Here is a 16,565-nt window from a genome sequence, read left to right as displayed (position 1 = left end):
GCCTGCGCGCTGCGCCAGCCGCCCCCTCCCTCCCTCCCTTCACAGGGGCGCGAGGCCGGCCGTTGGGCGGGTGCCGCGGCCGTTACCGCCCCTCAGGCGGGCGGCTGAGGGCTCCGTTACCCCCCCCCCTCCCGCCTCTTCCCCGGGAGGAGCCCTGAGGTAACCGGCTGGTCGCAGGCAGGAGGCCGGTGTTGGGGCTGCTCCAAACCGCTGGGCTGGGGAGTTAATGGGCTGGTAAAGCGGACGGGGCAGCGGGTGTTTTTCCAGTAATTGTTTGGCTACTGGGCGCCTGTCAGAAGTGGCACAGGCACGGGGGTGCCGCTGGGATGAGGGCGGCTTTGATGGCAGACCCCAAGCCAGTGTACACATACCCCAAAGCCGCCCTGCGTTTCAGTTCCACAAAAGAATCTTCCTTCCAGAAAGGTCCTACTTGGTATCACCTAAAGATCTGCCCTGGGGTCATCGCCCCAAAGTCATGTTCCCTATTATTTTTATCTGGTTATTATTTTGGGGAGGGAGGAGTGTTTCCTTTTGTTATTTGCAAAAGGAACTGTATGTTGACGAATACTCGTGTTTCTAGTTGCTCAAGTACCTGAAGTAGTTTGCTGTTGTTTTCTTGGATAAACATGTAGATTTCATTAACACATTTCACTTCTAGGCTAGTAATGAAAATACAAGTGTTACCACACCCAGTACCAGTCCTTAGCACATGACTTTTTACGCTCCCATATTTCCAATTGCCTTTTTATGGTCTTTCAGGATTGGACACGTGTTTACGTGTATGAATGCACGTTCACTTTTGCAACACAACCTTCTGCGATAATAAAGTCCTTTCCTTGTAAAGTTCACTTCCCTCATCTCCATTAGATCATCCAGGCTGCAGTAATGTTTTGCTCCAGAAGATACTGTGTGAAGCACGAGGCACTGTATCAAATGAGTTCACTGCCTCATGTAAATGCTACAGTTTTGTTCATCATTTATCCATTTTCATCAAAAAATCAATTTTAATCCATTTTGATCAGATTGTTTTTGCTAGTGTTTCTTCCATTATATTGCTAGTGTAAGAAGCTTGCTGGCAAAGGCAATTTTCTCAGTTTCACTGTCCAACGTTTATTATCAAGTGGCCAACTTTTTACTTCAAAAAATTATATATTTGGGGGAGAATTACTATTAAATTGTCCAAACTTTATATAGTTATATGTATATACATACTTTTCAGTGACTTGCATAGTCATTTTCATAAATTGGAGATCTTTAATACAAGATTAGTTGTGTTTGTTTTTTTCTTGAGACTTTCAGATGTTATGGCCAATGATGTATATACTTTATGATTTCTTAACAGATACTTTTTACATTGTTCACAGTAACAGGTACAGTATATGTTTCCTAAATTTTGTGATTTTTGAAGGGAATATAATAGTTGCTTCTCCCGTTGTCCTAAGATTCATACGGCATTTTGGCACAACAGCCATGTTCTGATGCTTATGTAGAACTTTCTTAGCTGTGTATTGTTTGAATCTCTAATTTTCAGCATAAATTTTTAAGTGAAGGCACATTAGAAGTCAGCATGTTAAATATTACCATTAAAAAGTCCACTTTCATGTTAGTACACTTTGTTATAGTGTATTTAAAAAGAACATTGTGCGTATCATTTTGGTTAGTATCTGTTTAGTCCTTGATCCCTGCATTACTTCTCTGCAAAGCCAGTCATGCAAAGGCGTCTGTGAATCCCAAACTAGCATTATGACTTCACTGCAACTATGACCTTATTTTGATATTTTTGCTTCTCCGTGTACTCTGCTTTCTTGTTTGCCTTTGCCCTTTTCCTCAGCACAGATTTGTTTTTCATTGCTAATCTTTTAGAAGTCCCTTAGGACGTATACCGGTTTCTTCTGTTCTTTTTTTTCTCAGAGGAAATGTAGTCTGTGAGCTTTAATTATGGTATATTTTAAGATTTTCTACAAGGGGATCTTAATAGAGTCTTCCACACAGTACAGACCGAGAATGACACAGGTGTGGCACAGGAAGCCCCAAATGAACTAAAAGAAGAACTTTAAAATTAGAATAAATGGTGCAAGTGCAAAACAATGCCACAAGGGCAAGTGATTTCCTCTTGTAGTTGTCAGTACAGGATATGTGCTATGCATGATGCAGGGATGCAGAAAAATGTTTACATGTTTTTAGTACTGATGTTTATGTAAAGTTTGATAGTATTAATAACATACGTTGTTAAACAGGGGAGTTGACTGGGCAGTTGAAAAGGTCTTAAACTTGGAGGAAAGGGATCCAGAGTAAACTAAAACAGGTATTCATAGTTCTACTCAGTAATCCAACCACTCAGTTTGGCTCCAGGCTAACTGACCAATAGTAAGACTTTCAAAAGGCAGAAAGAATGATGTGGCAGAGTGGTTGATTGTGGGGAGGGGCACAAGGGTGGCACAAAACACACGGCTGAAAGAGAGTGGGAGAAAGACCATAACCAGATCCTTCAGCACATCCAGGAGGTTGGCTTTTGGCACACGTCCAATCCAGGGCAAACCATATTTATGTAAAGTTAGGTACTAAAGTAAACATCTTATTTGTAGGAGACATTCAAAGGTTTAAAATTAATTACATTAAATATTTTTCCTGAAAACTGCAGACATTATACTTCTTTTTCAGTGATGAATGAGCTGGAAATCTGTGTTTCAGAGCTGCACGCAACATGGTATATTTTTGTGTTAGAATGCTTTTGATCCAGGGTGATCCATACTGTTGTTGATGCTGTCTGATCAGATTCCTTCATCTGAAATAATTTTATTGTCACGCATTTTGTATACATAGTGTTTCTGTGACCACGTTCATACTTCTAGCTGTGCTGGAACACCTGTTCTCCATTTTCTTTTGTATTTCTTAACACTTGGGACATCTTTACAACAGTCTTTTCAAACAGTTACTACCCTTCTCACGTTCCTATGATTTATGAAGACATTATGGCTGTCTCTAATTTTCTCAGGGGGATAGAAAACTAAATTTTGTTTTTAAAAAACTGATTTAAGTCGTGTTTTGTTGGGTAGCTAATAGATTTTGTCATGGTGCTCTTCTGCACCCATCTTTTTTCCTGTTTACAAGCTGATAATCATGTGAAATCAACTTTGTGTACTTACTGAGAACTGTGTCTGTACTTACCGGGGGCTTTTGCAAAAACTGAATTAGCAACAATACTAACATGTAGGATCTAAGGCAGAAGGTTCCATGAGATGCTGTGTTGCTTAACTAATTATGAATACTTGATTTTCCATGTTCTCAAAGCCTTTGGGAAATTGTCAGATCACTTTTTGCCCAGGGAAGAGAAAAAACTTTCAAATTCCAAGACACTCACACAATTATTTGTCTTCAGGAGCAGTGGTTTTCACTGAACACAGGTTAGCGCAGTGCACTTTATAATACTGCAAGGGTTAGCTATTAGAAGGAAAACAGGCTGGTAGGAAGGAGGGCCATATGGGAGTAAAGCAAACAAAAAATAAACAGTATTCTTGTTACTTAAAACATAAAATAATAGTCATATGCATTTGCTAGGGAGGCTGAAAGGAAGTCTTAACAACATTTTAGTCCAACATCTGTTCTCTAGGTTGTTTTGGTCATCTGTATTATCACTAAAAGATCCAAAACAAAGCACAACAAGTAAAAAAAAAAATCTCAAGCTTTCAGTAAGCTAAGTGAGGACACATTGCTTTGTGGGCAATTTACCTAGCTATGTTCCAGTCCTCGTGTTTCCCCTACCATGAGGACATACACCCACCACCTTTTCTTTTAAACATACTCTAGCAAAGTTTTCCTCTATGTAGCTTGTAGCAGGCAGTCACATGAAGCTTAGTCATCTGATTGCTCTCTCGTTCCCACATCCTGTATAGAGGCTAAAATTTACAGACATATCCACATCCAAACAGGCTAGTGGAGCATTTCTTTAAAGATTCCTTTGGGCATACACATGATTTTCAGTGAACTAGTTTCCCACTCCTTTTTTACCTGGAATGCTATGTTTAAAAGGTATTTTGTTCTTAGTAACCTTTCTGGCTATGTTTCTGCTTATGATCATGCTGCAGCCCTGCTTCATTCATATAGCATCTGTGAGGAAGGGCTTCATAAGAGCAAAACATGCAGAGCTGAGCTCATAATGAGCAGAAATACTATTTGGGGGGAAAAAAAATAGAGAAGGAAGGTATGGAATAGTGATGACAAAATTAAAGGTGAAAAAGAAGAATGAAATAATGAAACAATGGTTACTATTGACAGTAAGAAGAGAAGGATGGGGAAAAACTAGGACATTAGAAGCCATAAATGAAAGACAAATATTGATCTCATCTGAAGAAGCATCACTTGGTTTTACTCCTCAAAGCTCTAAATAAAGCTTCAGAAGCAATGAGAGTGTTAAGAAGGGTTGATTTATTTTAGCTAGGTTAAAAATACAGAATGCAGGAGACTGCAAAAGAGCTGAAATAGGCAAGCATCACAGACTTACAGGGAGGAGCCTGCTGCATGCCATCTCATGAACATGCAACAGCATCTCATGATTCTAAACCTCCAGTCGTTTGTTTCTCTCTTCTCCAGTGAAGTAGCTGTAGACAAGCTTTCACAGAGCACAAACACACTATTTTTTAAGTTATCTGACCGTAGGTGCAGGAGCAAACACAATATGTTCTGCTCTTACTGACCGTGCACTATCCTATAAATGGATAGGATTTATAGACTATAAATTCTTTCCCAGTAGTTTTTCAAGCACTAAGATATTCAATAGGGTGCCAGAAGCAATTTCACTGAAGTCATCTAGAATTTCACCCTGAGAGTAAGAAACATTGGTTTCTGTTCTTCTCCAGACCTACTGAAGATAATAGTCCTGGAACAAGACTTGTGTGTGCATGGCTGTGTTCATTCTTTAGGAAGGAGGGAAATAAGGGGCGGGGGAGGTATATATCTTGCAAATGAAATAGATATTCCAGTTTCCAGTCCAACAATCTACCTCTCTGGGCCAACAATGCAACCAAAATCCTCTCCTATTTTAGGCTGTTACATTTTTAAAGTTACTTCTTGAATTCCTGGAAAAGCAGAAGTACGAGAACCTTCTATGCATGCTGTACATGCCAGGCCCTTTTCTGAAACTGTGTCATCATCTGGGTGCTTTAGCAAACAAAGTTTTAATGATGATCTTTGTTTGTCTTGCATGTGTCTTGCACAATCCTTTCGAATTTGTGTGTCTAGTTCATTGCTTTTAGGGTATAAGCCAATGGTGATGGATGTCTGCAACAGGAAAAGAGAAGAATGAGAGAGATGATTCCTTAAAAAGTTCATTCCTAGGATTCACATAGACCATCTCTGACTAACTTGAGCTTTCTGGGTGAAAACCAACATAAAGCAAAGTTAAGGAAAAAATAAAAATAAAAATAAAGGAATTATCAATAGATACAGAATTGAGTAATTCCGTGGTTGAAGTTATATTATATAATACGTACTGTTTCATTAAGAGTTTAAAATACATGTGATACCTCAGATAATAGAATGCAAAAGTGTTAGCAAGTATTTCAAACAGTGGTTTTGTCCTCTATGAGAAACTGAACACTGAATTAAAATATATGACTTGAGTCCTTGAGTCCCCACCTCAGTCTACACTTAAAGCAAATTTGACAGGATTGTGTTATAGAACAGGCTGATTTAAAGGAAAAAAAAACAAAAAAACAAAAAAAAAAAAAACAGTTGATTTGTTAAATGTTCTTTGTGATCATTGTGTCTCTGGATTTAGCTTGCTGGTTTTCTTTTATTTTTTTAATCCTTTCTGAAGTTTCCATAAAAGCTCTCAAAATAAAAATAGAGTCTCCAGTACAACATTAAAATGGTTAGCCCTACTTCTATGCACAGAATGAGCTGGTTTTCATTTGCAAAACAGTAAGTTACTCAACAGGTGTAAATTGAGCATATATTACTTTAGTTTGAACAAAAAAGAAATGCTGGTATTTGAAACGTATGGTGAGTTTGTACTGTTTGTACTGTGCTGAGACATCCATTCTTACTTCCCTTCCCAGAGCTAGGAACTGTCCAGTACTATGTTCTGCTGTTCTGGGAGTGTTGTCAGATAAATTAAAAGCCAGGCCAATACTAACTTCTCCTGAAAGACTTGTAGCCCTTGTTTATTGATTCTGTTGTAACAGCATGTCACTACTCCTTTCTGGGCGACTGAAGGAGGCATAGGAACTACTAGGTCCTCGAGTCAAGGGGAAGGGTTTTCTGTGTGAGGCTCAGTGCTGAAATGAACATCTTGACTGCAAATAGTTTTCTGTAACATGGGCATTACGTAGACAGGACGCTATCTACATAACTTCTTTATAGAGGACAGACATTTTTTATCTTCTGCTTGTAAAGATTTTTTTAAAAACAAACAAACAAACAAAAAACAAACAACAGATTTTGGAGGATTAAAGAAAAAGGCTAAGGACACACAAGTAAATAGGTGTAAACGTCTTTTCTCTAGATGTATCATGCCTGCTTTCTTTCTGTAATGCAATAACTGCTTTTTGAGATGAATGAACTTGTTAAACTGAAGAAGAGGGGAAATAATAAATGAGTTGTCAGATGGGCAAAGAAATGCCCGAAAGGAAAGGTGGTGTGTTACACGGAATGGCAGGGAGGAGTTGTTAGAGCTCTGTCAAAAGATTGATATTGAAACTGGTGTTGTTTAATATTTTCATGAGTGATCTTGGCACAAAGAATAGAACTTGCTAATGAAATTTGTTGACATCAAACTTGGGAAACATTCCCTGTGGGGTGGTGTACTACCAGAATAATTGGATGACCTTGAGGAGTAGAGAAATACAATGGGAAAAAAACAGTTACACAAAGCACAAGGTCATATGCTCAGGGAGTAATAGCAAAGGCTCTTTGATATAAACTTAGAGCTTGTCAAATGGAAGATGGAATTTGAAAGCATGATATGTAAACCAGAGAGGGTGGCTATGCACCACTGATTTGATGTTCCTGTGGAAAAGATGAACTCAGTCATAGGTAAATTCAGCCCTGTATTTCTTGTACAGATAAGGAGGTACTAATGCCACGTGTGGTACATGTGACTGGTGAAACTTTAGCTCTAAAACTGTGCACAGATTTGAAGTGCACAATAATTTAATTGGACTTAGGAGAATTGTAAGGAAAAAAAAAAAGGCCTATTAGAGAAGTGAACAATAGTCTAAAGGAACTTGGGTTGTTTAGTTTAGCCACATCATGTGGCTAAAAGACCTGACAGTCTTTGAATATACTGGTTGCAATAAATGTGGAACGAAAGAAGGAAAGGAGGCTTGTTTAAAAAAAAAAAAAAAGTAAAAAAGTAAAAAAAATACATGTTTTGTTAAGAAAATAACACCAACAAAGCATGAATTAGAAGTTAAAGTTGTTTTTTGTTGTTGTTGTTTTGTTTTTAACTGCTCAAGCCTCTAAAGCCTTGCAAGCTGAGAGAAAATATCCTCATTATATGATACAATGAACTGTAATGTGCAAGGAACACACATAAGAGCATGGAATTTGTTTTGTCCTGTGTTTCATCACGCTGGAGTTAGAACATGCTCAGGTCTGAAGTGTCCCATGTATTAGCTGGAAGTAACCATAGTCTAAACCAGACTGACAGAGGAGGTGGAGAGAACTGTTAGATTTCTTCACTGTGTTAAAGGTGATGGATATGAGCGCTGTGCTGAACAGAGTGTGCTGCTAGTGGCTTTCCTTGCCTTTTAGAAGAGCAAGGCTCCTGTGTCCATCTTAGAGAACCGTAGTGCTGCAGAGCTGCTTCACTGCTTCCTTCCCACTGATGGCTTCTGAATTCCTCATTGTCTGTTTCTGTGCCTATTTTGTAAGCTATAGCCACGTGAATGATAAAATCGTGAAATTAAATATATGGAGACTTCTTTGTTTTTATTTTGAGTTCTGTGTAGTATCACTTTCTCTTCAGAAACTGTGCATTAATGAAATGTATTTGTATCACACAAAATCCTGCCAGAAATTAAGTACATTCCATTATAGTTCAGTAACGCTTCATGTAGCTGGTCAGCTTGCTCTTCTTCCTATTTGAACAGCATGTTCTTACTTTTTTCCTTGCCAGCAAATAGTCAAAATGTTCTCATTAAGAACTTGAGGAATGACATATTGCTAGAATTTAAGTGCCAGGATTAAGCCTTGTTTGGGTTCTTGACGTACAATAGGTCGGCCTAGGAAGAGTCTGTCATGTCTCAAATGTTTGTTTATAGTCATTTGTAGTTATCTTGTATAGTCATCGTTCAGTAATCTTGAGTGTAATGACTACAGTAACTACTGTTTAAAGTTAATATTTTGCCTAGCTTGAGTAACTTGGCTCAACAGTGGAACTTCACAATGGAAAAGGAAGTGGAGTGATACTCCCTAGATTACTGCATGACTGCAAGCCTTCCTCCTGTGGGAATTGCTAACCTGCTGCTCTGTGTGCCATGTGAGATCTCCTTGCTCCTTACGCTGTCCCTTTAAGCCCTTCTCCATTCTTTTCCGTCTTCTGCTTCAGAGGAATTGGATGTATTTTCTTGAAAAAGGGTACTGTCCTTTTGAGAATGGGAAAGGGATTTGAAGCTTTTTTGGTTTTATCCTTGTCTTTTTTTTTTTTTTCAGTGTGTGTGTGTTTATGTTGAAGATGACTGTCCACGTGTCCCTCAGAACTCCAGAGAAATCCAGTTCTAAGTTATACCTGCCGCACAAAGCAGCCTGAGGGCATTCCTGCATTAATGAGTACAGCCAGCTCTGAACTGGCAAAGTTCAGGCTGTTCTTTGCACAAACTCCGTCGAATATTTTAATCTCAATTTGCTTTTGAAAGAATAGCTGGCTCGCAATATTCAGGCTTAATTTTACTCTTATGGTGATTTAAAAATCCTGTGCCTCTTAAAAGCATTGCTGAAATTTGTCTCACAATGTCTCTGTCAAGTCGGGAAGTATTGCAAATGCGGCACCAGGTGTTTTGGATGAATAGTTTGTTCACAGGAAATACAATTTCCATCTGAAATGGATTTGTACTGAATTTAGTTGATGGTTTGGGCCAAACAGAACTGTAAGAAAGAAGTTATTTGGACTTCTTAAGAACTACAGTTAACATCATTTTATTTAAAAACATACCAAATACTAATTTGTTAATACTTTCTTAAATCAGTTAAAATCTGTTCACTGTAGTATTATATCTTTTATTTCCAGTAAAATGAAAGCAATATGTTTTTCTACCCGTAATGGTTGTGGTATTTGTTATGCACTTGGAATATTATGTGCATATTTGCACAAACCTGTTTACTTCCTTTTTTTTTTATCATAACATTTCTTGTTTTAGATGAAAAGAAAAAAAAAAAAAAGTTATATAGCCTGCATTAGTATTTCTGTTTAATTGGAAAGCTGAGGAATAAATTATATGTTCTGCCCAAAACCAGTCCATGACAAACCCCATACAAAGTTTGGATTTTCCAGACTATTTTTACCTGAGGCTCTTCTTGTGTTTTAATCGGTAAAGTGAATCTTTCCTTTCACTTTTATTCATTTTTGTTGAACTTTGTATCATAATCATCACTTACTAAAACTGCCTTTGATATTCTGTGGGCTGATGTGTACTTAACATGTGGAAGGAACATGGTGAGCGTGGATGCAGGAGGGTGAGGTCTCACTGCACAGGATCAGGAGTCTTGCCAAAGGCGTAGCTGAGGTCAGGCTCTTGTGTTCCCTGCGGCGCCCATACTCTGCGTGGGAGGTTTTAAGTTAACCCTGGCTCTCTCTGGTTCTAACTTTTAAGTGTTGTTTTAATTTTAAGTGTTCTCGTTCACATGTGGAACTTGGCTTTCCTCTAGCTGCTCCCATAGTGGATATTTTTATGTAAATGAATAAACCTGTGTGCTAACAACACTTGCTAGTACTGTTGTAGTACCTATGATTTGTCATAGTACTTATGATTTTTGTAGTACACATGATTTTCATGAGCCTGCCAGACAGTATTTCATAGGGCTCTCTGATCCTTCTTCCATATTACCGAGCTTTGACAGTGCCTAATGGAAGATATTTATAGAAATAAACTGGCTAAATGTGGGGTGATCTTTCTAACAAAGCCTTCCACTTTCCAACAATAAGCCCCAAATTCCTATCACATTGGAGCCATTATCTGTAGCAGGCATTTGTTTAACTCTGTTTTGAAGTTATTAATACTTTTTGATCCACAGCATCCTGTAGCATCAAGTTCCACGACTAGGCGTTTCTTGAAGAAGTATTCATTTGTTTAATTCTAAAGTTTGTTCCTTATCATTTTAAGAGTCAGTTTGTTCCTTAGTTATTGTCCCCTCCTCATCTTCTCCATATCGTTTGTGGAGACCTCTGTCATAGCTTCCTTTATTTGTTTGTAGACAGTGTAATTACTGTTTCCTTGCAGAGAAGTTTTCTTTGTCTCTTTCTTTGCTGAGGCTCCTCTCTTCTACCATGCTGACTTTTTTGGAGGGAAGGGTTAGAACTCTGTAGTGGTTTATACTTAGCCTGAACAGCCTGCAGCCTGTTTAAAATAATTTTCTTGGGGAAAAAAAAAAAAAAAAAAAAAAAAAAACACCACCAACAACAACAAAAAAACTTTCAGCTGCTTTTTAATTTCCTTTTAGTTAGAGTATTTTATGTTCAGTTTTCATTTCTTAAACTATATCAATATGCTGGCTGTATTTTATAACTGTTTAATTTATTATCATCTCTCTTCTCCATTCCAGTTACGTAAGAACTCTGTGACTGCCATATTATGTATGAATAATTTGGAGTACTTTATTTGTTTTTGAACAGTATGTAGCCTCTGGGAATAATGAAGGGGACAGCACTACATGACTGTCAGCCATATGGGGATCTTCTGGTATTTCTGTCTAGACTGCTAACAATTTATGGACCACGGATTAAGAAATTCTAACCCAATACGTATAGTATTTTATGCTTCACTTTCTTACAGTATTTCAAGAAGTGCATTTTTTCCTCCTGTCAGAGATGGTCTGGAATATTTTGTGCTGGTTAGTAATGCCATCTAAGAACTGAATTAGATGGTTGTAGGTTCCAGGTTATTAGTGCCTGCTCAGAAAATATTTTCTTATATTTTGCTCATATTTTTCTCCACAGTTCTGTACAGTTTCCCAGAGTATTTCTGAGGCTTGATGAGTGTTGTTTGTACTTCATCATATGTACCATGCACAAACAACTGTATGCGTGGTCAGCCCCAGCTCTGTAATCTAAAACATCCATTCGGATGCTGAACACATAGTAGCTTAAGGTAATGGCATAAATTTCAATTACAAATACAGATTTGAGATGCAGTAAATGTAATGAATGGTGAAATTCTGCCTCCACAGAAGTCAGAGCCAAAACCCTTGTTTGATTTCACTGGGATCAGAAATCCAGCTCCAATGTGTTTTTCCTGGCTATGATTGAAGCAAAGCCTATTAAGCTAATGAAAACACTGCAGTGCTTTGAGACAATAGACTACTAATTCATTTCCACAGTTGTTGGTTGTGCAGAATATACAGGAGGGCGTGCTGACATATTTAAAGCACCTAAGAAGTGTGGATGCATTTAAGAAATTATACATCCAAAGTAGAAGATTAGGTATAAGCAAATAGTTTGGAGGCAGAAAGTAATAAAGTGACTTAATGTGAAGTGTTTGTTTCTTGGTACTGATGGTTTCTGTTACCAACTAATAGAAAACAAATCATCTACAATTTTTGTTGAAATGGGGAGAGAGAGTATATCTTTTTTTTTTTTTTCACCCCATTTTTACAAACATTCATTATCCCAATCATAAACAAATAATACAGCAGCAGAAATTAGCATCAGAGTGTCTCTAGCCTGCTGGATTCAAGCAAGAATCTCCGATCACTTACTGTGTGTAGTACTTCTGAATTTATTTCAGTGCTGCCAGCGTAGAATTTACATTTAGGCATAATTTGGCCTAATAACTTCATCTAAGTAAAGTGAAATATGAATATATAATTTTTTTGAATCTGAACAAAGTATGGAGAGTAGGGATGTCATTCTATCAGTAAGCATGCTTTCAGGCCATAACTGTATAGGATTAAAATACAGACTCCTGATTACTGTTATGGCTGATAACAATTTATTGTCAATGCTTCATGCAGTAACAACCATTAACTTGGGCTTTTCATACCATAAAGTTGTTTAAGGCGCATATGTGTTTGGTATTTTTTTAAATAATAAAAAAACGTTGCTACTACATTTTTACACACTGTGATCAGTGAGTATTTTGTGTAGATTGGGAAATGGCAGATCTGTTTCCTCAGTTCACCACATTGTTGATTAGAACATTGAAATGAATTTTAAAGTCCCTTTTATACTGCTGTAATGGTTACCTTAATGTAAATAAAAATGAGGCCAAAAAAAGCTTTGGGAACAAAGACCTTTTAAGCTATATATTTACCCCTACTGCATTTCTGCCTGTTCACCACACCATTCAGATCCCTTCTCTTTTGGAAGCAAATATGAGTGTTGTGCGATAAAGTATATGTGCTGTTATAAGCATATTTTCTAAAATACTTATATACTTGTTATTGTTATATTTGTATAAAGCTGTTGCTCGTGTTTTTCCATTTAATTTTATCTTTTTAGCTGTACTTCTTAGCTGCAGGAGCTTTTAGAAACGCCAATGAAAATTTAGATATGTCAGTTGTTTTGTATATATCTTTCCAGACCTATAACTAAAAAGACCCTTTATTTTATCACTTCAGAGCCATATCTTTGTCTAAAAAAATAATACAAATCTTGATATTTGAACTCCTTCATTATTTCTACCCAAAGCTAGTCTCCTGTTGTTGTAGGATACATTTCAATTGCCATATAAGTTTCTCACAAAGTAAATGCCTTTGCTGAAACTCACTGAAGTCATTAGAAAATCTTTGAATCCCCAACCTTAACAAAAAATCTTCCTCTGTGGCAAAGAAATTGCTTTTTTTGGCAGAGAGATTTGTTTATTGCAGTGGGACTTGCACAATAAGGCTGCATCTAGAGTGATGCAGCCAGGGAACATTCCTGGACACTGGCAGTTGATCCTCTGTGCTGCTGAATGCTTAGCACGTTGCACAGTCCTCGCTTCTGCTAATTAACACGCTCCTAAGCACTTCCCAGACATGGTTCAAGAGGTTAGTGTGGTCCAAGGCCTATTCCCAAAAGGTGGTTCATCAAAAGCCACCCAATATTGGAAGATTAAATAGCATGGTTGCACGCTTCTGTGTCAGTTGGCCTCAGTTTTAAAAATAGTAGTTCTGGGCACATTTGGTTTACTGGTATGTAGATAGCTCTATGGTAGTCAAGCTAGTAAAGCAGGAGGAACAGGGTTCTGCTGCAATTGATAACTGTAGATGACTTTAATTAGAGGAACCAGATCAGAGATTATTCCTGAAGTCTTGGTTAGAATTTGAGGATGTAAGGACTGTCACTAATTTCTAGCCTCATCTAACGCAGTTATTTGGACCATCAAATGAACACATGCATAGCAGACTCAGTGCTTCCAAAAAATCTTAAGCTTCCTGAGCCCATTCTACTCCACTGGATCCTTGGATATATAGACAACGAAAGTTACCATCATGTGTATTGCATTCAAAGCAAGGTGGCTTGATCCACACATATAAGTTATCTTTACAGAGTAGACAATAAATATGCTCTGTCCTTTGTTCATAGTCCTTGCTGTGTATATGCTATGCACCAATGTTCTCATATTTCTATTCAAGCAAGCTTATAATACCTTATTGCAGCTTATAAAAAACAAGCTCCAGAACTTGTTTACATCGCTCTTCACTATATTTTTTTTATTTAGCTTTTGCATTTTTAGGCTTGAAGAATTCATAATTTTTATCATTTTCCATATAATTATTGTACATTGTGCACAGTTAAGGTCCCCAAATTAATCCCCTGCTAGGGAAGTGTTCTGTCAGTGAGGTTGTTTTTTTTTTTTTCCTTTACAACTTTGCTTATGAGTTGTACATTTGGCTGTGCAGTTTGCAGCCAAAAATATTTTACTTTAAAGTAATTTAAAGATAATAGATGTCAATTTTCTGTGCCAACTACCTGCCTTGAAACCAGAATTGAAGCATGGGAACCATTTTTACAGACACACATTTTAGCCACAAGAATGTAGGCAGAATTTTCTGTTGGTCTTTCCATTTTAAATCCATTCCAACATTCTTTTTTTTTCAGTTGTCAAGATTCTTGCTGAAATACTCACTTTTGTAGGTCAACACCACCAAACTTTTAGTTAAGAAAAATACCTAGAAAAAGCATTGTTTTACTTGCTTACCATCATCATTGTCTGTGGGTTTCATTTAGAGCTAAAATTTGATTAACATGTCACTATAGAGCTTGCAAAACTTTATGAATATTCTGATTTAAAGAAAAAATAGGTAGCTGAGTTATCCAGAAAGCTCTTGTTTGTTGTGTGCATGCTTAGAGACAATTATGCCCTGGAGAAGCATCTAGGATATAAGAAAGGGGAGTGGCCTCTTGGTTGAAGCTATTTCCTATTTCAAAACATACAAATTAAACTGTATGTTAGAATATCCAACCTACAGATGTTGGATACTTATCAAACATAAAGTATTTAGAAACAAGCAATTATTAAACTATATTTTCCTCTTACCAGTAGCTGTAACTTAAAAAATGACACTGAAGAACAGCATCTTTTTACTGATTTTGCCTGCCTTCTTTGAAGTTATGGATCTAGTAAGAGTACATCCATACTGATACTTGTATTTCTAAAATGTCAGAGTTTGCCAGCATATCAAGAACAAGAAAACTCACATGCTAAAAGATATTATGGCTGTAGGGGGAAAGGTGTTATGAAATTTCTTTCTATTAGCAAATGCATTTGTGGTAACATAGCTCAATGAGACTAATTTGGTATGTTTGACATGACCAGTCATTGGTAGGTTTTTTAGTTGTGATTAACAAACATTCTAGACTCATCCAGGAAATACCTTTGTACTTTTTCATACCAGTATGTAGTCTTTGTCATAGCCAAATTTACTGCATTTTCCGTAAACAAATCCATATGACAAGGACATTGATGTCCATAATTAAAGCTGCTGAGTTAGAGACGGAAAAGAAGAAAATGATTTAACTTGCTGTCACCGAAGTAATGAATGATGAACATAACTTTGGCTGAAATGGGATTGGGGAAAAAAAGGTTGGTTTCTCAGAGCTCTTCTCAAGCAGGCAGTACTAGGAGTGCTCTGAGTGCGTTGTCATGGCTTTTTTCAGTTGTTCTACCAGAATCAGCATATCTATCAAATCAAATTCGTTGATATTAGTGTCACTTTTTTTTTTTTTTAAATCTTAATGCACATGTTCTGAAATGACTAGCAAAGATTTTACCAAAGTTGTTGTTTTCAGTGAAGTAAAAGAATATATAAACACACGTACAAAATATTGCAGCCAATACTTGCCAGAATACTTTATTTATGTTATGTTAACAGATAAAATTAAATGCCAGAGAAGAGACATTACATCAGACATTATGACTTATATGCCAGCTGCCAGGGAAAGATTTTATCAGTAGCCTTTAGTAGTATTTGGACCAAAAACACATGGATGTGCAGCTTTCAGCATTTTGTATGATATAGAGTGCAGCTTCTCTCACAGGTCCTCTGTTTCTGGAACATTGTTGGAATCTGTAGGCTGAATGAATACTACAGGAATATTCTCAGACGTCCATCCTTTAGGAGTCCTATTGAAGGATCTTCTGGTAGCAAGAGGGTTTGCAAGGATCATGAATCTCGGATCATTTAGCATCAGCATATTAAAATCTGGTACCTTGAATTTAACCAGCTTTGATGCTCTCTCAAAACCACCAAAGGGAGTGGCAACTCTGTAGATATTAGAGAAATTAAATTAAAATGTGATTTAAAAAATATTTTTCTCACAGGCATCAAAAGTATAGAAGGTATTTTAATTATAAAGATGTAATGTAATTTCTTGTTTACATTTTAACACCTTTGGGAAAAGTATGCTAATTGCTTTTCTGGCAAATTGTCTTTAATATCTGATATATTTTCCCATAGATAAAGACTTCTTCAGAGTTACCAATGGACAGAAAATCCAAAGGGAAAATAGATGTTGCAAGAAAAACTTTTAATTGGTGAGTCACAGTTACTAAATTTATTTTGTTGGTGGTGAATTTCTAAGTCTGAAAATCATAATTCAGCACGCTCTCCCTAGCAGGTAACTAGTTCAGGAAGTTCTCACCCCATTTTCTCCTATCCCCAGCAGCCTGTTCCTCCCACTAGACTATATTTCAGCATCACATTGTTGTACCAGCAAGAACAAGAACGTATGTAGGATATGTGATACAATTGGGTCATTTATGTGATCTGCATTAAAACAAACAAACAAACAAAACACACACACACACACAGACACACACACAAACAACTTCAGAGGAGAATTATTGCAGCAATCTGTTTTTTATCATTATGTTGAAACAATTGTAACAATACAAGTGAAGAGGCAATGAAGTGTAATGTGAAGCAGA

General features: G+C 37.1%; 1 protein-coding gene and 1 long non-coding RNA gene across 4 annotated transcripts in view; one reads left to right on the top strand and one right to left on the bottom strand.

Annotated features, from left to right (window-relative positions):
• The first annotated feature begins 9 nt into the window (after window positions 1–9).
• The window catches only part of LOC137855918 (uncharacterized), a 24,284-nt gene continuing 7,728 nt past the window's right edge, over window positions 10–16,565 (top strand). The window contains exons 1-2 of one of the 2 annotated variants that reach the window (XR_011096046.1): window positions 10–159; window positions 16,096–16,172. This is a non-coding gene — a long non-coding RNA (uncharacterized lncRNA). Of the gene's footprint in view, window positions 160–11,034; window positions 11,304–16,095; window positions 16,173–16,565 lie in introns of those variants that run through there. The other variant, XR_011096045.1, reaches the window with a different exon arrangement.
• Window positions 15,464–16,565, bottom strand: part of MYOZ2 (myozenin 2) — an 18,663-nt gene continuing 17,561 nt past the window's right edge. For both annotated transcript variants that reach the window (XM_068680608.1, XM_068680607.1), the window contains one exon: window positions 15,464–15,902. In XM_068680608.1, the coding sequence (XP_068536709.1) occupies window positions 15,671–15,902 (232 nt within the window). In that variant the 3' untranslated portion in view covers window positions 15,464–15,670. The remainder of the gene's footprint in view (window positions 15,903–16,565) is intronic.

Source organism: Anas acuta, chromosome 4, assembly GCF_963932015.1.
Source record: "Anas acuta chromosome 4, bAnaAcu1.1, whole genome shotgun sequence".
Taxonomy (NCBI): Eukaryota; Metazoa; Chordata; class Aves; order Anseriformes; family Anatidae; genus Anas; species Anas acuta.
This window is presented reverse-complemented; position numbering and strand designations above follow the sequence as displayed.